The 21,534-nt window shown below is 42.0% G+C and overlaps 3 protein-coding genes across 3 annotated transcripts; 1 reads left to right on the forward strand and 2 right to left on the reverse strand.

Annotated features, from left to right (window-relative positions):
• Window positions 1-1,022: 1,022 nt before the first annotated feature.
• KIAA0753 (KIAA0753 ortholog) lies at window positions 1,023-13,228 on the reverse strand. The gene is made up of 15 exons (XM_062507158.1): window positions 13,119-13,228; window positions 11,765-12,371; window positions 11,159-11,262; window positions 10,814-10,876; window positions 9,786-10,001; window positions 8,483-8,693; window positions 7,217-7,416; window positions 5,938-6,113; window positions 5,078-5,167; window positions 4,829-4,916; window positions 4,479-4,652; window positions 3,361-3,442; window positions 2,590-2,710; window positions 2,228-2,449; window positions 1,023-2,126 (listed from the first exon to the last, which is right to left on the reverse strand). The coding sequence occupies exons 1-15, from the start codon at window positions 13,206-13,208 to the stop codon at window positions 2,009-2,011; spliced, it is 2,562 nt and encodes an 853-aa protein (XP_062363142.1). The 5' UTR covers window positions 13,209-13,228; the 3' UTR covers window positions 1,023-2,008.
• A 397-nt stretch (window positions 13,229-13,625) lies between these two features.
• On the forward strand, window positions 13,626-15,659 carry TXNDC17 (thioredoxin domain containing 17). The gene is made up of 4 exons (XM_062507074.1): window positions 13,626-13,779; window positions 14,456-14,537; window positions 14,810-14,885; window positions 15,490-15,659. The coding sequence occupies exons 1-4, from the start codon at window positions 13,638-13,640 to the stop codon at window positions 15,556-15,558; spliced, it is 369 nt and encodes a 122-aa protein (XP_062363058.1). The 5' UTR covers window positions 13,626-13,637; the 3' UTR covers window positions 15,559-15,659.
• A 479-nt stretch (window positions 15,660-16,138) lies between these two features.
• Window positions 16,139-19,171, reverse strand: MED31 (mediator complex subunit 31). The gene is made up of 4 exons (XM_062506953.1): window positions 19,147-19,171; window positions 18,578-18,655; window positions 17,888-17,984; window positions 16,139-17,166 (listed from the first exon to the last, which is right to left on the reverse strand). Exons 1-4 carry the CDS (start codon window positions 19,154-19,156, stop codon window positions 16,974-16,976), a joined length of 378 nt encoding a protein of 125 aa, XP_062362937.1. The 5' UTR covers window positions 19,157-19,171; the 3' UTR covers window positions 16,139-16,973.
• Between the last annotated feature and the right edge of the window lie 2,363 nt (window positions 19,172-21,534).

Genomic DNA, 21,534 nt, shown 5'->3' on the forward strand with positions numbered 1-21,534 from the left:
CACGCCCCCTCGGAGCGGGGCTGAGCAGGAGGGGCCGAATTCCGCGCCCCGCTGCCGCCCTCAGCTCTCGGGGGGCCCGACTGCGCTGCCCCGACCCCGGCCCGTGCTGCTGCCGCAGCGCTGCCCCTGCCGAGCCGCTCCTGCCGGTGGCTGCTCTGGATTTTAACAGCCAAATTCCTCCGGGTGTTGCCAAGCCCCGTGTCAATGCAGTGGCTGAACTGCAAAGCTGCCTTTTAAGCCAGCCGTAGGCAAGCGGCTTAGAGTCTGCTGAATTAGGGAACTTTCAGGGTTCGTCCCTCTTCAAGAGCCTCACCAGCAGCATGTCTCAAGGCAGAGGAACAGTTTCTCAGAACCCCCGATAACCGGTAGGAATTCATCCTAAGTCACAGCCCTTCCTGTAGAAACGAAGGGAGGACGCTGGCGGAGAGCTTAGGAGGGAGTGTATGTTATTACAGTGTCAGAACGCTACCAAACAAAGGGCAGTGAACAAAAGTTTTGCCCCGAAAATCCTACAATTAAAGAGCCAAGCAAACATAATGCAACCAGGTCGTGAAGCAACTTACAGGCTCTGTGGCAACACCACCTTCGTAGGTATAATACATGATTTGCTAGGGATATAGCTTAGCAGTTAATTCAAGAGCCACAGCGAATACCCCTGAGAACACGGCGAGTTAAGGGGTTTTGCTTGAGCCTTAAGTGGACTAGCCAGAACAGTCAGCAGCTCCCACCTCCAGAGCCAGCTGGAAGTAAACTGGTTCACTGCCCCCAGCTATGTGTGACAGTGCTACTGCATGCTGCAGTTTGCCCTCGAGCCACATTGCTTCTGCTCTTGGACACAAGTCCCATCTGAAAGATTTGAGAAAGACTGCTTTCCCAAAGGTGCCACACGGCTAGTACCACTAAGCCACCAAAGAAAGCAATCCTAGACAAGGACCATGAACCATATAGAATCATAGAATATGCTGTGCTATTCTGAATGGATTCAGAGGGAAGATATCTTAAAATAAAACTGTGTTCAGCGATAATAAATATTGTTTATTAGAAATCATCAAGGTACTTTCACACACATATACACATGTAGCAACACTACTGCTTTAATGTTTTACTTAAAATTTTAGAAATCAGGTGTTTTAAATTACAGAAATCGTGTATCAGCAAACTTCAGCAGTAACGTCCTTACAATTGACGTAAATTTGAGGATGATTGAAATAGTAAACCAGGCATCAATAGAAACAAAATTATTTTTAAATATATGTTCTAATTAGAGGAAATAATCTTAAAAGGTTAAAAACAACTGTGTTATAGACCAAACAATATTGAAGGAAAAATTTGACAAAGGAAACAGAGACTCATATTGTTCTTTGGGTTACCTCAAGGGTTGAATTTGTATTTCCCTAGTACACTACATAAATGATTATTACTCATTGCTCTGGTTCCAGATATAACCCAAACTAGTACCTTGACTACTTGAAACAAGTTAATTCAATGTTGCAGAAATGCCAATTGCTCATTTATTTTGAGGTCCTTCAATGGGATTCTTAAGAGAAAGGAATGTAGGATTGAATCACTAAATGCTAATAAAAATGTAACATTTTAGACTAGTTTAAGAAAAAGAAAGTAAAATCTCTATCACATGCTTCTACTGAAGGTCTTGTTTTGTCTGTGCATTATGTACTAGAGGTACTCAGGAACTCCAATCTGAAGTCAACAGCAAACCCCAAGCAAGCCTGCAACTACAGCCAGTGACAAATGTTTGCATCTATTTGTGCTGTGCCATGAGAATCCTTCACTGGATTGCCACATGTCCAAAAGAACTCACCCCAGTGCAGCATGTGCTAAGGTGATTAGACAATAAAAGGAAAAGTAAGGAAGTCCTTTCTGAAAAAGAAAACATTATAATGATTTTATATAGAAAACCCTAAGATGAATCCTTGATGGAGATCCAGTGCAGAAAATCTCACAGACTGTGAGGCTGAGGCTGACGCTGATGGGGCAGGTGGGAAAGAATTCACTGCACTGGGTGCAAAAACTCCGACGTGAATACAGCTTCTGCATAGTCCTCACAAACATCCTGCAGCTCTGCTGCCACGTCACACAGGGCTTCTTCTGTCAGTTCCTCTGAAACACTAAGGGAAAGGGAGGGCAAAAAAGGAGAATGAAAAGGTTCAGAAAGTCAGATTTCAAATTTTAGTCTTTCACTTCCAAACCACAAAGATAGTTCATATACCTCTCAGCAATCTGCCATGGATCAAAACTGCCCACCACCTCATGGGAAATAAGCTTTAAATGATGCTTGTATCTGCTGTTATAATCCAAGATGCTCTGGAGCACATTGCTTGGCACAGAGAGAGACACAGAATATGCTTTCTGTAGACAATTCAGAGGCAAGGGCTGCACAATGTCATTTCCAGTCTGCAATTTCTCCTCTGCTTCATTTTCATCAATAGCACTGCAAATACAAAATAATCATCAAGCCAGAACTAAGTTTTTCAGTCTCTTTTTGAAGAGTCAGTGTAATGAAAACACTATAATGAAGTCACATGGATCTTATGCACCACAATTGAGTGTAGGGCCAAATATTCAACTTACGTGCTGTCAAAAGGTTTCTCAAATAAAATGTCTTTTTCCAGCTCTGTGTGTCTGATTAATTTGGTTATCTCAACTGGATGAGGAGATGTAAGTTTTTTTGCTGTTGATGCCATTTGTAGTTCTAGAAGGAAGAAAATACTATTTTAAATTGGTTTGTTGAAAGAGAAAAACTGCATCTACTGCAGGCTAAGTCCTCACAAAGTCTTTTGTCTCTTTTAAGGGGAAGTCCTGCAGGTAAGTAAAGTATTCAAAGTGAGAAAAAACATAAATTCAGCTCAGTGTATTAAAGCTGAGCATTCTAGAAATACTACCTTTAGCATAAATCATTTGTGCTGCCAGTAGGTACTTCTGGCAGAGAGAGAGAAAATACCACTGTAAAAATAACACAGTGTATTAAACTCAGTGATAAATCCAAGACATGGAGAAAGAATCCATAAAGGTTTGGGACAAATCTTCACCAGTCCTACTGTGAGATTTTCCAGCTTGTGTTAAACAACAGTTTCAGTAAAGTTGTATGTGATCCAATGGAAAAATCAATGTAGCTTAACTGTGCTAGTCAATCAAACCATAGGATAAAGAAAAGTAATGCTGATAAAGTATTGATTTTAGAACGACATCTTAGAAACTGTCCTCTGAAAGAAACACCTGTGGTAAAAAACATGTCTGAGTGGTGCTATTTGATAGCACACAATCCAATGACCTTGATTTCAAAACACCTGAATTTAAACCTACAGATTCTAGGGAAACCAAGTTGTATGAAAAGGCAATTACCCATTTTGTCTTCCTGGGCCCAGAACTGGGAGTCACTGTAGACAATCTGGGTGACTCTCCTGCGAACAGCCTCCTGATACAGCTGTGGTGGAACACACAACATCTGTCAGTCTACCAAACACCTGGCAGCTCAGCTGTACTGATAACCACAAACAGCAAAGCCAGTCATGACCCTCCTTGGGCAAAGCAGGCTTATTTTGTCTGGTAACACAACACAGAAAAGGGGTGGGGGATTAAAAACACAGACATTTATCTTGTTCAAAATGCCATACTTGAATGCAAAACTAATTGCCAGTCCCATGGGAACTTCTCCCATTTCATACCAACAGCCCTTAGCCACACAACTCAAGGGCCCTCAAGCTGCTCCCACCTCACCAACAGTGAATCCAAATGTGTGCTCCAGTGCCTCAGGGACAAGGACACTGCAGCTTCACACTTCCAACCAATGGACAGATCTCTAGAAGTAAATGGCACTAAACCCAGTAGTATTGTCACAATAAATTTCAGAGAACAGGAAGGTCAAAATGGAACTCAAACCAGTAACTAATGACAAAATACATCAAAGAAAACTTTTAAAGAAAACAATACATGGAAAGCTCCAGTTAAGTAAATTATAATGTTATTTATATAGAAAGATGAATAAAAGGCACAAATAACCATGTATATGTCTGACTTCTCCATGTTGCCCTGTAAAATACTTTGATTGCCAGAGCACATTTCCTCAAGATGGTCATGTTACTAGAATACTGAGATTCTATAGCACACAAAAAGGAAAAATTCAAATTAATATTAAAACACTTTCCAATCTGCTAGACAATCAACACAGTCATCATATTGAGTCTCCCATTCACACACAATGATTTAAGCCACTAAGTCTTGAGATGGGATGCAAACTCAGGTCTGCCAAACTTTAGAGCAACAGATTCATCAAACACTCTGCTTCTGTTCTTCCACTGTGTTTTATGGAAGCACAAATTGCATCCAGGTCTTTGATCTCAGACACTGATCCAGTCAAACCTTGCTTCACTTAAGAATGTAGATACTTGCAGATATTATAATTCATTGACAGTAAATAAGAAACTGGCACTAATGAGACCAACCAAGACAGAAAATCTTACCTCAATTTCTTCCATTCTTTGCAACATTGACTCCAGGCTATGAGTGTCAGCCACAGGCAGGGCCTCAGTCTGGAGTCTCTCATGCTGATCCATGTTCCACAGTTCCTGAGCAGTATCTTCCAAAAGATCATCCAATAGCTTTTCACTCAGAATATCTGCATTTGTTGCAACCTGCTACTTGAAAAACAAAACCAAAAAACAAATGTCACAGAAAACAAACAAACAAACCCCAAATCAAAACAAAAGTAACTTGCATTAAGTTGAAAAGAAACTGTTTGTTGCCCCTTTATAAAATGTTTGACAGTTCCCAAGGCATTGTTAACCCAGGGCCATGAGCTTGCCTGTACTACCTGTGTCCTGTCTAACAGAGGTGCTGACCACTCCTGTACCTCCTTCCCAGCTTTATCTGCACACTGGGCTGGAGAAACAGTTCGTGACCTGCACAAAGAACAAATGACAATGCCATTCTGAAACCTGGTATGACAACAATTTAAAACACCAACCTACATAAATGTATTTTTAGGAGAACTGTTGGGAGTGGGGAGAAGGTCGTATCAGATCTGATACCCCTTATGAGATTTTTCAAAGAAAGTCATTACCTGAACTTTTGTATTTTTTCCATTTCTCCTCTGCAAAGGTCAGTTAGAACCTTCACTCCTCTTGAATTTTTTGCTTCAAGCCTTGCTAGTCTTCAAAAATAGCACAGTAGGACAGAGAGTTACAAAATGTACATTCTAACAGCTGAACAATGGAATAGTGTGATTTCCAGTATTAGTTTGGAAGAGGTACAAGAAACTTTAGAGAGAAAAAATAGACTTTAACATAATATAAGCCAGAAAATTCTGTTGAGAATGAGGGATCCTGAATCACGTTTCTGCTGTTGGCAAACAGGAACTACATGCTTACCCCACAAATACTGTCCAGAGAAATGAGCTCCTCATCTTACCATGCACACTGCCTAATACAGATCCAGCACCTGGACCTCCTGATCCACATGTCACAAACACCAGTCCCAAACCAACCTAAATTTAGAAATCCCTGTCTAACAGGATATTGAATAGAGTTTAGAGCAAACAAACCTGCACTTTATTATTGTCTGGGACAATTACATGTACCTTGTCCTTCTGAAACAGGGAGATAATAGTCACCTTCTTAATGCAGTGCTGGGAATACCCACCTCCTCCTCCTCCTGTGTTTTGTCACTGCTCTGCCTTGCAGTTTGGCATTGGCCCCCAGGCAGCAATTCAGCCAAAAGACTAAAAGACCCTGGCTCCTCCTAGGCTTTAGGGAATGGGGCTGCTCTGGGCCAAGTGGGAAAGGAGAGCAGCTATTGACAGCAAGCTGTGCTGAGCCACTGGACTGAAGCCAGACCCACTCTATCCTAGTCACTAGCATAGATGCAGAAACATTTCCACTGGGAAGCAGGGCAAAGGTGGGTGCCAGGGGACTGCCAACCTACCTCTTAGGCTTAGGTGACACAGAGGGAGGTGGAGGCTTTGGGGGCACACAAGGCATTTTGCTCTCCTTCACAGGTCGTTTGTTCTCTTTCAGCTGGAAAGCTATGGTTGGTTCTTGAAATCGGGCATGCTTTCCTGGAGGGTGTGCCCCTCTTGACTTCAAAGATTTCAGCATTCCCTTAAAATTAACATGATCACATTAAAAACACATATTCCAGTTGTTGAATTTTTAAAGTGCTTGGAATTCTGCTTCAGACTTTGTTTCATCATGCCTATTGGCCTTGCTGTGGTTGATGCATGTGAAGGTTTTACAAGTGATTTAAAGGGAAGTACAGCTGTGCCTGAACTGAACACATGGCTTAATCCTGCAACCTTTATTTTTACAAACAGCTTCAACTTTTTCAGTGTTGCTCTTCATGGGGAAAAAGCTTATTTTTCAGAATGAGACTCTATGTTAACTATTAATAAATCCAAACAGGCTTCCAAGGTAACATTGTATTCAGCCACAAAACTATAATATCCCCACACTTATATTTGTTACAAGGTCACTTAGACTTGTCTCCTCTATATAAATTACTGAAATGCTTAACCTTCCTGCCCAGGATCCTCACTCTTCCACAGGGATAGGAAGTAGTAAAAGTTACATAAGCATACATTTATGCTACTGTGTCAGATTAGATTTTCCTAGTAAAAAGTGATACTCAGAGGAAGGAATAAAAGAAAAATATACTTACTAGCAAAATATAGCCCTAGTCTTTTAAGAATTGTTTTGTTTGCACTATGGAGCTTCTTTCTGGTTACAAGGACTTCGCAGCCACCAAAACTTATATAGTGAAGTTTTACCATTTCTGTTATCAACTAAGTAAGCCTAAGAAACTTATATTATCCTACTAACATTAGTGCAACATTACTGCTGAGTGCATTTTTTGTGACAGAGGATGACCACAGGAGGAAGATACTTCAGCTTTAATTTCAAATTGAAAAACACATGTTAATTTCAAACATTAAACTAGATTCAGTGAGCATTTTCCTTACCAATTCTGTTGTCTAGCTGTAGAGTGCATTTTCAAGGAATAGTAAACATTGTTTTTGAAAAACATTTGCTAAAATAGTCATAACCACTAGAAATAACAGGCAGATTACAGTTTTTCCCCTTATGTCTCCTAGCTCATAACAGCAATACTGTGAGGAAGTGCAAAGCTTTGACAGTCTCTTATATTATAGAATAAATCCCAGAGCACAAGTAGAAGACAACATAAATTATATTTATCACTTCCATACCTGTGGTTTTGCAGGCAATAGCACATCTTTCTTCTTCAAAGCACCACTTTCAAGGACAGACACTTTTTTTACAGCTCTAGCTCTCACCAGTACATCTGTGCTTCCTTGCAAAGTGGCATTTCTCTCTGAAGTAGGTGGGCCACTTTCTTCTTGGTATTTATTATGCAATATAGGAGCACAACTGTTTGCCTGTTGAACTGCTGAAATATTTGCAACATGTCAGTGTTTATCTATACTAACACATGAACTGTTAACTGTAAGTTGAAAGGGGCAAGAATTGTCTTCTTTTCTGCATTTGGTACCTCTCTTATGCTAGGTATACCTAATCATGAACTTCTAAGCTCTATCATGATTTAAAAAAAAAAAAACAAAGACAAAATAAAAATTCTAGCCTTGTATTTCCTGACAAGTATTAAAGAAATTGTCTTTCTTACATTGTTCGGATAAACAGGAAGGTTTGGGGTTTGTGTGTATATACATAATTATATGTACAGAGGTATTTGAAAATATAAATATATGTGCAAGGCATAGGAAAGCCTTTTGGGAACAATTGCTATAGGAGGTGTAGGCAGTGATAACAAAGCATCCTCTTTTAGGCAACAAGACACATGGAAACCATTAGATGTTTATATACTGTCTCCCTAGACTGCCAAAGATGAATTCAGCATATGCAATTCTTGCTACCTGGGGATAGTAGAGAATATTTACTATTTAGTACAAACCACTCTGAGGCATGAGAAAGTCACCACAAAGAAAAATAGTTCATACAGTTCATATGATAATGTAAGAACTTGCAGTGGCATTCATGAGGTGCCAAAATACTTCAGGTAAATTTGTCTCACAACACCTTGAGAAAGAATAAAGCTCCTATCCTTTCATATCCAAAGCAAAAGAACAATACAGAAAGCCAGTTCTGAACAGTTGCACTGCAAGATAGTGGTGAAAACCCCCAAGTCTTCAGCTTAACCATCAGTTAATGTGGCTCTAGGTAGCAAAGTGTGACTGCTGTGCTAAAGACATTAACAGTAATGAACTGGCCAGGATAAAACAGCCACTGCTCCCAGAAGCAGAGAAATTGTACCTACCAAGGGAATTCTGAGCCAAAGCCACAGTGTAATTTTTCAGTATGAACAGTTAAACAATCACAGCCTGTAAACTAGACTATTTTGCTAACATCTAACCAACTTCTGACCAACAATACCATACTAAAAAACTGAACTGCAGATGGCAAGTGATAAAAATATATTAGTTATCCAGAATACAAACCATTCAAGAGACCCCTGACACATGGAGGTTTTTTAGACACTTGTCTATGTTGTCCCTGTAAGCTGAGAGGTTTGTTTTCTCCTTTTGGAGACAGAAGGTGCCTTCTGGCTGGAAATGTCTCAGTGTTCCTTGGAGATTTGGTCTGAAAAGCTGAAATACATTTCTTCACTGTTTTTGGTGCTTGCTTGTTTTCCAGCAGTGAATTCAGATCCTGCACCAAATATTTAGAGTTTTAATTACCCTCTCAATAAATTTGATAAAATGAAACACAAATTCAAGGCATTCTAAGCAGTGGGAGACTTTTTGGTTTGGCTTTGTTTTAGGTTTTTTTCAGACGGTATCTTTCAGGTTTTTTCCAGACTGATAGCTTGCTCATGTAGAAGCTTTTTCATATTATTAACTTAAATCTTACTGAAAAGGCTTGTATCTTTTATATTTACAACTGATTCCAGCAAACCATTTGCTTACAGAGTGTCCGAAAAAAACTGAACACAAGGGCTACAGACCAACAAAATCTTCATGGTCACATGGCTATGGTAACCCAGCCACTTCTTCCTATGCTATGTCTAAACTTAACCAACTACCTCCTTTCCTGTTCCCAGGCACTTAGCACTCTTACTGCTCTCATAAGCAGGTCATAACACTAAAGTTAAAAATATAGCTTTTATGGTTTTAACAGTATTTTAAGGAAAGTATCTCACGGCTCTGGTATTGCCTTTTTTTTTAAATTTATGCAGCAGGCAACGTGGATCAGAACTTTTCCATTATACCAATGACATGTACAAGTCATCAGATATCACTAAGAAAGATATTTGAAGGGCACAGAGCCAAGTAACTCTCATACCCACAACTTTATCTTCTGCCTGCACAACACTGCACTCACCACCAGATGAGACACTCAGGTGCTCATCACCAATGCTGATGACTAAAGCATGCACCCAAGAGTAATGAGCACTTAATGCATATCTAGGTAGAAAATCAATTTTCTCGGTCCTGAAAATGAATGATGAATTAGAAACTGATGCTTTGTTACCACTATCACTACCAGTCCTCATTCTACCAGGACAGCCAAGAAAGGTAGGAACAGCATCAACAAGACCAGCAGGTAGCTTCTGTGTTTAGGATGAACGTCTCTTTTAGACCACCATTACTTAGGAACATGAGAAGTACATTTTTACATTAGAAAAATATGGCCTTTAAAAAACAGAAACAAAACCAGTAATGTATTCTGCCATTTCACAAACACAATCTCATATTTCACTACACCTTTCCTGCCTTGGCAAGAACAAATGTTTTTTCCTACCTCAACTTGCAGCAAAATATCTATGATAATTTCAGAAATGGAAGAATCCCCTTCTAGTTTGGCAGAGCAGAGAGACAGTTGACGAATGAGACTGCCCAGTTCCTTGTAGTGGGCAGGAATCTGCTCATCTCTTTGATCTGTAAACTGATTAGCAAATGCCTGCAAGGTTCGTACAGCTCCTCTGTGTGCTGCTGCCAACCTGGATACTGCTCGAGACTGGAAAAATGAAAAATAAATAAATGCTTTAATAACTATAGTTTCTATGGACACTTACACTATTGGAAGAATTGTTGCTGAAATTTCATGCAGAAACACTCAGGATCAGAATAATTTTGATTGATATTAGCCATTTGTGAGACAAAACAAAAACAGGCATTGAAGTAATTTACTCAAGGTTCCTTACAAGAGTACTCCTATCAATTCATGCTTGCTTTAGGTAAAACAGCCTGGGTGTAACAGGTCATAATATTTCTGCTACCTGTGCCAACACAGAATTGTAGTCATCTACAGTTAGGCTGTACATTAGGCTGGAGCCTAATGTGCAACAGTCGCACAAACAAGAATATTCTCAATTCTCTGTGTTTTGTTGGCCAGACTGTAAGTGTGACCTCAGCTGCTCCTCAGCTCCCCTGAGAGGTGCTGGGCAGAGGAGAAAATCAGAAAGAAGGCTGGTAAGACTGAATGACATCGACCAGAAGTTTTAAAAAAGCAGTCAGGAATAGAACACATCGACAATTCCTTGCAAAAAGGAACTGGAATGAAGAGGGAATTGGAAGCCACATAAATGCAGAAGACCAACCACCTGCCTCTCACTTACTGAAGATGAGAGCTGAAGAGAAGAGGGAATAAGCAAAGGCAGCATCAGGCCAAATGAGCCATACTTCTTGGAGAATGAGAGGAAATGTGTAAGATACAAAGGAAATCTCCTTTCCAGAGAGGGCTCAGCTGCACCCGAGACAATCAAACTCAGTTATTCAGAAAACTCTCTCACTAAGTCACTTACAGCCTGAAGGATAATTACATCTTACCTTTTTAGTATGTTTGATTGTATGAGGACTCAGTTTCTCTAAATCATCCTGAATTTCTTTTACCTGTTTATCAAGAGACAGAGAGGTGCAAGTCACTCAGAATTAGTTTCACATCTATAAATGAACACTAGATCTTCACTGTAGCATCTGAGATTTTCCAGCAGTGATGCTCACCTCTCTGTCCAGCCATGAGGGAAATCAGTCACAACATTCAGATCTAAACTAGAATGCCAAGGAAGTTCAGAGATAACCTGACTGGCTTTCTCTTGTTTCAGTTAGTTTCTGAAAAAATCATCACAACAAACTAAGCTCCTGTGCACTCCAGTTTAAAATCACAGCTCCTACCTGTTGCTGGAGCACATACAGCATCCGAGCTGACCTTGCAGCTTGTTGCTGTCTCCTAGTGCAAAGCCGCTGCTCCTTTTCAGGATCTAGTTCTCTATCTTTCCCTAAAAAGCATAAACATAATATCTTAATTAATTTAATGTATATCTTAATTTAACCCATGAAAATCCCAATTAAGGCATGACAACAGACATAATTTAGTAATAAGACTTTTCCATGCAGAACCAAACCACATATTTGTGGGGGTTCCTTTAACAGTAACGCAAGTTAGTTATTGGAAACGCTACATCCTGTTTCTATTTAAAATTTGATGAAACAATCTCATATAATATAGCTCCTTGGCTGTTTAAAAAATCATGTGACCCCTTAGTTTCACGACAAAGTTGTAGATAAAGCGCTCAAAATTAGGAATGGTTAAATCTCCTCTTAGTTGTTCCAAAAGAACCAACTGCTTAAGCTGGCTAGCTATTATTTTATCTACTTTTCAAAAAAACAGTTGGTTCTCAAAAGTCCAGACGTAAATATGAATTCTAATACAACTCAAACAATGAGGGGAAAAATCAACAAACTAGTGTATATTTACATAACTACTGTTCAGTCTTACACCTTTTTTAATAATTTCTTCAATTTTCTGGACATAGCTCCTCAATTCTTTTTGCAGACGCTGGACTTCCTGCATATTTTGATGTTCTTTTTTATTTAAATTTGTCTTGGGGTCTGGTCCTGTGTCATGGGTGGGTGGAGAGTCCAAAACAGCTGGTATTGGCTCTTCCTCTTTAACTAAGCAGGGACAAACGTCAGAGCTGGCAGACACCCCTTGGGAAGGCTGGTTGAGCCTCTGCTGACATGTCAAGTGAGTCTGAGACTTCAGGGCATTTTTATTTTCTCGACTTGCAAATACTTCAGTCTTCTGCTGTTGTGATTTCTGGGTCCACAACGGTGTACTGACCACATCTCCAAACACCTGATGCTTCACTTGTTCTTTGAGACGTCTTTGTTTGATGTCCCTTTTTGCTAGCTGAATGGCCAATTTCAGTCTCTCTTCAGATACTACTGAGAACAACCCAGAGCCTCTCAGGTTGGGGTCCTCACTTCCATCTAGATTTCTCTGATCACTGGATGCCTTCAGTTTTTCTATTGTAATTGGGCGGGGGTGAGAGAATCTGAGAGCCAGGTTCTCTGGAACTGCAGGAACATTTCTATTAAACTGGAGCTGTTCAAAGTGTAAAAAAAAAAACAATGTTATACAGAACACTGTACACAGGTGATACAACTCTGTCATGAGGGCACCATTTTGGATTTGTGCTGAACACAGCACACCAGTGTTTTCATTCTGGCTAAGCACCTGCTCACTGAGTAGCCTGGGGGTGGGCACGAAGCTAGAGAGGAAACAACTGGATGGCTGACCCCAGCTGATAAAAGGGATATTCCACACCCTGTGGCATCATGCTCAGCAGTAAAAGCTGCAGGGAAGAAGGAGAAAGAGGAGACTAGTGACAGCATTTGTCTTCCTAAGTCACTGTTATGTGTGCTGAAGTGGTGGAAATGGCTGAACTCCTGCCTGCTGATGGGATGTAGAGAATTCCTTATTTTGCTTTGTTTGTGCACACAAACAGGAAAGCATTTGCTTTCCCTGTTAACCTGCCTTTATTGCAACCCGTAATTTTTCACACTTGTCACCTTCCAGTTCTCTTCCCCATCCCAGCTGGGAGAGAGTGAGCAAGTGGCTGCATGCTCGGCTGCCTACCGGGATTGAACCACAACACACAATTAAAATAGTTACACACAGAGTTTGTGATCTCTACCTTTACTAAAGGACAGTATCGAGATAATGTGTAGCAGCACAAGGAAAGCGAATATGACACTCCCTGCTGAGCTGTCTCACGAAGTGGAGGAGAATCATCTTTTTGATACAATCACAAAGAAGACCAATTCAGCGTCGCTACAGACGGCAAGGTACCTGTGTTTGTAAAGCTGTAGCTTCATTCCCGTATCGCTGGGTAGCGAATGCAAACGCGCCCTCAGAGACCGCTGCCTTGCTCGGTCCCATCTCATCGGCTTGAGAGCAAACCCCGCTATCGTCCCATGCTCGTGGTCACACCTGTGAACGCGAGAACAACGAACCGTTATTTCAAACTCGCGAAAGCCATCCCGCGCCTGATGTGAATAACAAAGGGAGAACCAGCCCGAGGAGCCGCGGAGAGAAGATCGGGGCGGCCTCTCTGCAACCGCCCGGGGCCCGCGGCTGCTCCCGTCCCGCGCCCTCACGGCGGCACCGGCAGGCCCCGGGCACTGCAGCACGGGAGGGAGGAAGAAGGGGGGGGGGGGGGACGGAGAGCCCGGACGGCCCGGGCCGCCCCGGGACCCACCGGGCGCCGTTCGAACCGGGTCCCGCCGCTGCCGCAGGGGCCGCCGGGAGCGCGCGGAGCTACGGCGGCCGGGTTGGGCCGGGCCGGGCGGAGTCTCCGTCGCTGCCGCCATGGGCTGGGAGGAGATGCAGGTCCGCGGGTATCCCGAGTTCGTGCGGACGGCGCAGAGCTACCACGGCCGGCCCATCTTCGCGCTCTTCTGCGGCGATAAGGACGCCGAGGGCAGGAGCTGGTGTCCCGACTGCGTGACGGGTGAGGCCCGTGGGGGGAGCGCCCTGCCTGCGGCATGGGCCGCGTCGGTCCTGGCGAAGCCGGAGAGGCCCCCGGTGCCTTTCCGGAAAGCCCCGGGCGGGCTCAGCGCCCGGTGCCGAGCTCTAGGCGCAGTTTGCCCTGGTGAACCGAGCGGGCTGTGACCCTTTTGGTTGCCCCCACTGAACGGCACGGGCTGTTCGCGGGGCCGGTGCACGGCCCAACAAACAGACTCGAGTCCTGCGGGCACTTTCACTTTTGCTGTACGTGTCGAGGAGCAGCGGTGCCCTCCCGACGGTGGCAGCAGGTGAAGGCGGTCCTCAGAACTCACCGCGCGAGCTGCCTGGGCTGTACGAGTCTGAGCAGGTATGAAGGTGCGTTATGGAACCTTCGCCCTGCGGAAGGGTGCCGTGCTGGGCTACCACAGCCAGGACAGGACAGAACGAGTGTTTCTCTTCGTGTTATAGAAGAAATTGGCCTTTACTCAAACACAAGTCCAGTCAGCGTTCGAGCACGTAATAAACTCTGAAAAACTTGTGGATAGCCAGGTGAGATGAAATACAGATCTCTAACTAAAGCGGAAAAAATATTAATTACAAGCCTAGCTGGTCCAATTGAATCCATGTGATTCTGTAGCACAAGTATTAACTACTAAAAAATTTTAAAAACTATTTTCTAGCTGAGCCAATTGTGAGGAAGGAACTTCATAACCTGCCTGATGAGTCGGTTTTCATCTACTGTCTAGTAGGAGACAGAGCCTAGTAAGTACCTTTGAATGCTGACAAATGGGGTGTCTTTGCTGTAGTGGTGGATTGGTGGTTAACCTGTTGAGAAAACTGACTGAGCTGTCCTTTTCTGTAAGGAGTCAATCATGTTTTGAGGTCTTCACCATCTCTGCCATAACATATCTGCATGTTTGTTTTGAGAAGGGGGTTAGGAAGGTGTGAGGCAAAGACCTTTGAATAATTTTGAAGCTATTTTAACTTCAAAATGCCCCTCTACAAACTGTGCTTAATGCCTTCTTTCTGAACAGCTGGAAGGATCCCAACAATGAATTCAGGAAGAATCTGAAACTAACAGGAGTGCCTACATTACTTAAATATGGAACAGTAAGTGATTTGTTGTGTGTTCTGGATCTACAGGCATTGATATGGGGACCTGGCAGGAATTTAGGGCTGTAAGTGAATTAGTCACATGTATTCTCTCAGAACCCTCTATTGTTCAAGGAGACCAGAGCATTCTGAACAGCTCTTCTGCTCCTTGAAGTGAAACAGTTCCTCAAGAGAGAACTATTCTGCTTATTGTGTAATGTCTATAATAAATATGCAGTACAGAGAATATGTGCACTTGGCTTATAGTGCTTGAGGGGTTGAGAAACTTCTTAGTTATATATTGTTAATGTTCCTGCTTTGCAGCTCAACTTTTGACAAATCCAAATGCTGAACTACAGGAGTAAAACTAGTTATGAGCAGTACACTCGACTCAGACTGCAGCTCAAGTTGTAACTTGTTAGTTAAACTAACAATTACTTTCTTGGAATGCCTCTTCCAAAGCCAGAAAACCCTCAGGAATGTTTCAATTGTGATTACCTTTCTTGTTCCACACACACTGTCTCACTCCCCAGGACAACAGTTGCTGCATGTGGCTAATGCTAGTATGTGTAAATGGCTCTCAGCTGAAACAGGTTTTTTAATTTTGAACTTTTCCTTTCAGCCTCAGAAGCTGGTCGAAGAAGAATGTTTTAAAGCAGAGCTTGTGCGTATGTTGTTTACTGAAGACTAAAGCCCTCACTAGTCAGTCATTGATGAAGATGGTAATCTCAATTAATGCAATGTCATTTCAAGGGATCGCTGACCTTCATTAAAAATTTTCATGATTCATTACTTCGGACTAGTCAAGATAAATGTCCTGAAATTCTGGGTCCAAGCCTTACACTAAAATCTTACAACAAAAAACTGTACCTTTCCTTTAATGTCCAAATCAACTTTGGTTTGCAAACAACCTCTTCTCAAAGGAGCTGAGCTCATGTTAGAAACTGGGATTAGCCTGCACTTACTGAAGTGTAACTGACTGCAAAGTTACATTTACAGTGAGGAAGGGGAGAAACAGAAAAACCTCCCCACGTAACAACTGAAACTGTTAAGATAAATTTTCAATGCCAAAGATGTTTAATAGCTAATCCGTTCAGTCCAAGTGTGATAACGTGATGGCTGACAGCTGTAGTGTCACTGATCACATGGTAATGGTTAACAGTTGGGAGTACCTGCTCCTACAAGGGCAGGAAATACCACATGAATACACCAACAATACATTCTAAAAATATGAAAATTAAAACCCTGGCAGCTGCTAAGAGCTATGTTCTTACAATAAAATACTGTACAGGAACAAACGGCAAGTGCTTCTCCAGTACTCCAAGCAATGGCACGTTTCCCCATGCACCCTGTCCTTGTTACATGGAGTGTAAAGAGACTCCAGAGCAGCCACTGCAGCACGGGCAGAGGCCACGATTCAAGCAAGCCAAGTTAAATGGAACAGAGACAGCTACAGGTTGCTTCCTTCTCTGTTCTGCAGAGTTTATCAGCAGCTATCTCTGCTCTACTCCCCAGACCTCACCCTGTGCACTCCTGATTTTTATCTGTACAATGTGCTGTAGGGAAAACTGCAAAACTTCCATTAACAATGATCGCCAGGGAAACAGAAGTGACAAGGAATAGCTCAGCGTGGTTTCAAGGAGAAACTGCACAGTTTCAACTTCTGTCTGTCATCACTTCACCTTTGCTTGTCCCAGAGCTGTAAGTAGCAGGGAGTCCTCAGTGACACTTTAAGACACATCACTATTCTCCAGGGAAAAGGCTTCATAGCAACAGCCTTCAGAGCAACACTTTTTTGTAGCTACTTAGTAAGTAACAAATCTCGGTTTTGTTTTCAAAATCAAGCCCAATCAATAACTACTGTAGTAAAGCTCTTACAATGCCATACAATAGATTGCAGATGCTTATTAGTCTTTATAAAAGAGTTTATTCAAGTCTTATTAGTCTTTAAAAGTGTTGATGAAACAAAAAACAACCCCAGTCACTTGACAAATTCAAATCAAAGGGCCATATATCCAGAACCAAACTTCCACAGCGGTTCACTCCTCTCCTGTAAATGCTTCACTAACACAAAGTACACCTTATCATCACTACTCCACCTGCTTTTCATTTTACAGAGGTGTTGTTTTGTTGCTGCTGCTCTGCCAGTGCCTGCTGGAGGCGCATCCTTTTCCGGGAATAGTGCTGCCAGTGGAGGATCTGTTGCTCATCAATAAATTTGGCACACTGAGCATTGACCAGTTCTTTGCGGAAATGTTCATACTGCAGCAGCTCTAGCATATGCAAACACTGAGGATACCTGGGTTAAAAATAAACACACTTTAATAAAGGGACACCACATCTGGAGCCTCCAGTACTTCTTGGGTCATTGTTTTAGTTTTGTCTCATATGTGCTTTACCCAAGTGTGAAACCACTTCTACCTGCACGCTGTGACTTAGTGACTGCAATATCAGGCCAGGAAACAAGGAATCCAGTCCCATTCATAAATGCACATTCCTGCTTGCTTATAGTAGCTCCCCAATGGCTTGATTTGGTAGATCAAATCCATAGCAATTACAATGCCTGTTTCCAGAGCCCAATTAAAGGACATGACCGAAACCATTTTTCCAAAAACTGAAGGAATTTTGCACACATGCAAAAACACAGAATCACCCTCTGTCTCATGTAAGCATCAATAATGCAAAATTCATCTTAAAATGCACTTACTGCTTTTTTACCCTAATGTTCAATAGTTTTGATTTTTAAACCAATCAAAAGTGCAGATTAAGGCTTTAAAGGAAGATTCTATGCAAGACTCATGAAATTTAATAATTTTGCCCATTGCTGCTACACGTGGACTATTGGAAACAGGAAAATCTATATTGCATATAGCCGTAACCTTGCAGAATCTATGCTGTGGGGAGGACAAAAGTAAGGTTACAGGCAGAAATGAAACCCTGATGTGCTTCTGTACAGTGTATAAAATGAGGTCAATGCCAAACCATTAAAATGCAGAAACTTAAGGGAATTTAGCACTTACTTCAGGTATTTTGCATATTCAGGTTCTTTCCAGTAAAGTAAATATTTAAGGTAATTTACAAAAGCTTTATCCTTGAAGTAGCCTCTTTGTGCAAGAACTGAAATAAAATGACAAATAAGGAACTGTCAGTTACAGATGGGTGAAAAAAAGGCACACATTAAAAAATTCACATAGTCAAAACTTTCATCATATCATCGAATATCAATAATTTATATTTGGCAAATAAAAAGCACAGGGCAAAATAAGATTTTTATGTCAAAATAATGGATTAGTCTCATCTCCTTTACAGTTTGTATCTTTCACTCAATGGACGAGCTTTTTGAAACAAGAAAATTTTGACTGTAGCATTAGAGTTATGTATAGTACCTGAAACTATCTGCATTAGTAAAATTCTGTTTTCAGATAAAGGAATGCTGTTGACTTGACATTACTTTTTACTAACAGACTAGAATTTGTTCTTTCCTTCCTCCACCAAATAAATGTTTTGTTTTTTTTTTTGCGTTCCAACCAACAGAAGACTTTGCATTTAAAAAAAATCCACCTCTTAAACACATTCTTTACAGACTACTTTTATACTGTGAAAAACCCTTTTGTTTATCCCTCTCTCCATATTTAACATTACCAGTAACAATAAACATCATTAAACTATATTAACTTCTCCGGATCCTGGTATTTACTTTAAGTACTCACAGTTGAGGTAATTCGGATTTGCCAGACATTGAACAAACTCCAGCTCCAACTGGAATCTAAGACGATTTCCCGTATCCTCTGATGCAAGAAAAAAGTAGTAAGAATCGAACGCAAACAACAGACACCAAGTAATCGCAGTCGATGTACCACCCGGGGCCAAAGCGGGCTGGGCGTGGGCGAGGGCCCCGGCCGGCCGCAGCGAACCGAGCAGCGCGCAGGGCTGGACGGGCCGGGGCGAGCGGGGAGAGGCCTCGGGCTCCGGGCCCGGAGGGGCCCCAGCGCCTCTCCCGGGCCGCGGCCTCTCGGCCTGCCCGGCCCCGCCGGGCCCGGCGCTCCGGGGCCTGGGCAACTCCGACAGCGGCAGCGACAGCGCGGGGATCCGCACCGGGACCCCCTCGGGGATCCCCTCACGGATCCTCCCCGGCCCGCACCGGGACCCCCTCGGGGATCCCCTCACGGATCCTCCCCGGCCCGCACCGGGACCCCGTCGGGGATCCCCTCACGGATCCTCTCCGGCCCGCACCGGGACCCCCTCGGGGATCCCCTCACGGATCCTCCCCGGCCCGCACCTGTGTCCATGTCCGGAGCGCCCCCCCGCGGAGCGCGGCGCTAAGCACGCTGGGAACTCCGCGGCCGTTGCCGAGCAACGGCGGGGCGCGGCCTCTGCCCTTAATTTTCATTAATTCCAACACAATTGACTCGGAGCAAAACCATTAATAAGCAAATGGTCCGCGAGTGAGCAGCAGCGGTGGAAGCAATCTTTACAGACTTACCTGAAACCCTTCTAATGTCTTCCTTTCTTTTTTGTCATTTAACTATTTTCTATTTTCATTCGTTGAAGCATTTTTGGCATCCAACTTAGCAATTTTCTATAATACTATCTTTTCCTATGCAGTATGATTTTTTCCCTGGGAATTGGATTACAAAAACCATATAAAAAAAGATCCGTGCATAGTTTTTTCTTAATAAAAAAGGTTGCCTTTTTAGACAACATTTTAGTGGTTGTGGAATACTACTATTACTACATCAAAACATAACAAGTCACTCCCCAGTAAATACAGACTTTGAGCTAAAAGAAGAGATCAAATAGATCCCACGTGTCTGCACTGCTATTCTAGAACAGGATTTCTCTCCCAAGAGTGATTTCAGAGGAGAGAATCCTAAAAAAGGATCGGTCACAGAAACGAATTACTATGTAGGTTTGCCAGAGTTAAGTCAAACATCTCAATTCTTGTCCATCAAAGTAGGAACAAATTTGAAAATCAGGATCTTAGTATACTAAGTGAGAACATTCTCTAAGTTTGATTTTATTTTTTTTTTAATGTCAGGTGAGCCAAACTTGCAGGATGTGTGTTAATATAAATGTGAGCCAGGAATTTGTCCTATTGTCATAGAACCAGGATGGCATCGCTGTCTCAGTTTCTCCTTTCATAGAGACTAGACTGCTATCACTGCTGTTGCCTGCCCAGAAATATGATGGTTTAGGACAGTAAGTTTATCTTAACTCATTAGAACTGGCATAGAGACACAGCTCTTAAATGGAACCACTCCTGGGACCTGAAGCCACCAAGGTCTTATGAGACACAAAAGAAAATAAAGTCTTGTCTGGCATGCTTTTGAATCTTGAAGGTAAACACTAAGGAAGTGAAATGCTGCAAAAGAAGCCTCTGTGACACCACAGTGCAGTGCATTTGCAGCAGAGAGGAAAGAAGGTCCAGCAATTTCATTCCTGAAAACTCATCAAGTGAGATGAAACGGGGAAGTTTTTAACACCAGTGCATAAAACCCAAGACATCCCCTCTCGTTCACCCATTTACCCACTGCTTTGGAATAGAATGCAAACTGGTATGAACATGGACAACAGCTGACAGGATTTTACCCACAGAATGCAAGACAGCTCCTGTAGACTGGAGAGCATCCTGCTTCAAATATGGTTAAATAACAGAGAGCATAGTATGTAGTATGTTATATTTATAACAAACCAGCACAAAGTCTGCAATTTTTTTACTCCAATGCTATAATTGTAATTCAATAGAAAGAAGATCATAGTGTTCAGTGACTAAAACAATTGTCAGAATATATTTAATTAAAGGCTTAACTCTTCACTAAGTTCTCTTTTTCGAGGTCAAGAAACTGGCAGGTAATGTGCATTTCAGAAGGCAGCCAGTAACAGTCATGGTGGAACCACTTCATCTGCAGATGCTGAACACCATTCCAGTAAGCAGCAAATTGGATGGAATAGTGTAAAAAGGTTGGTTTACTGAAGGCATTGGCACATGTACTTCTGTGACTGTGGTACTCCTCCAGCTTCAGACAAACACTAGAATTCAAAGAAATTCAAAGTTAAAAGTCGTGTCAGAAAGCATTTTATGGTTTTCATTAATTAATAAGTTGGTTAAAAAATATGTGAGGCTTCTATTAGGACACCTGGACAGCAGGTGAATTGAAGTCAGCCATTTGCCAGGAGCAATATCCATTCCTATGTTTCTGATTTCTGACCGTACAGCCAAGCCAAAATATTGAACTAAAATAGAAACTTCCTCCAGAATAATCATTCCTTCATTGAAAGATTGTATTAACTTTGTTGCTGGTGGAAATTTGATCTTCAGCTGGCTTTCCAAAATATTTGTGAAGACCCAACCCAAGTTATTATTCTCAAAGAATAGCTCACAAAGAAAACTACAATAAATTAGATTTAGTATCTGGAACATTCAGTTCTTTCAAGAAAATGCTTTGTCTATAAAAATGTTTTGTGAACATTGTAATGAGGCTCACACTCTGGCCTGAAACAGCATATGAAAACTCACTGAAGTGCTATGTGCCAAATAAGACTGGGAAATAATTTTGTGTGGGTAAATAAAGCACTGGAGTAAACTTGGGAAGCATAACATCTTTTCTAACAGTCTCTTTCTTATGGCCAAAATCTACAGTCAATGTAAATCTACATTTACACCATA

The sequence above is a fragment of the Cinclus cinclus genome, chromosome 22, assembly GCF_963662255.1.
Source record: "Cinclus cinclus chromosome 22, bCinCin1.1, whole genome shotgun sequence".
NCBI lineage: Eukaryota > Metazoa > Chordata > Aves > Passeriformes > Cinclidae > Cinclus > Cinclus cinclus.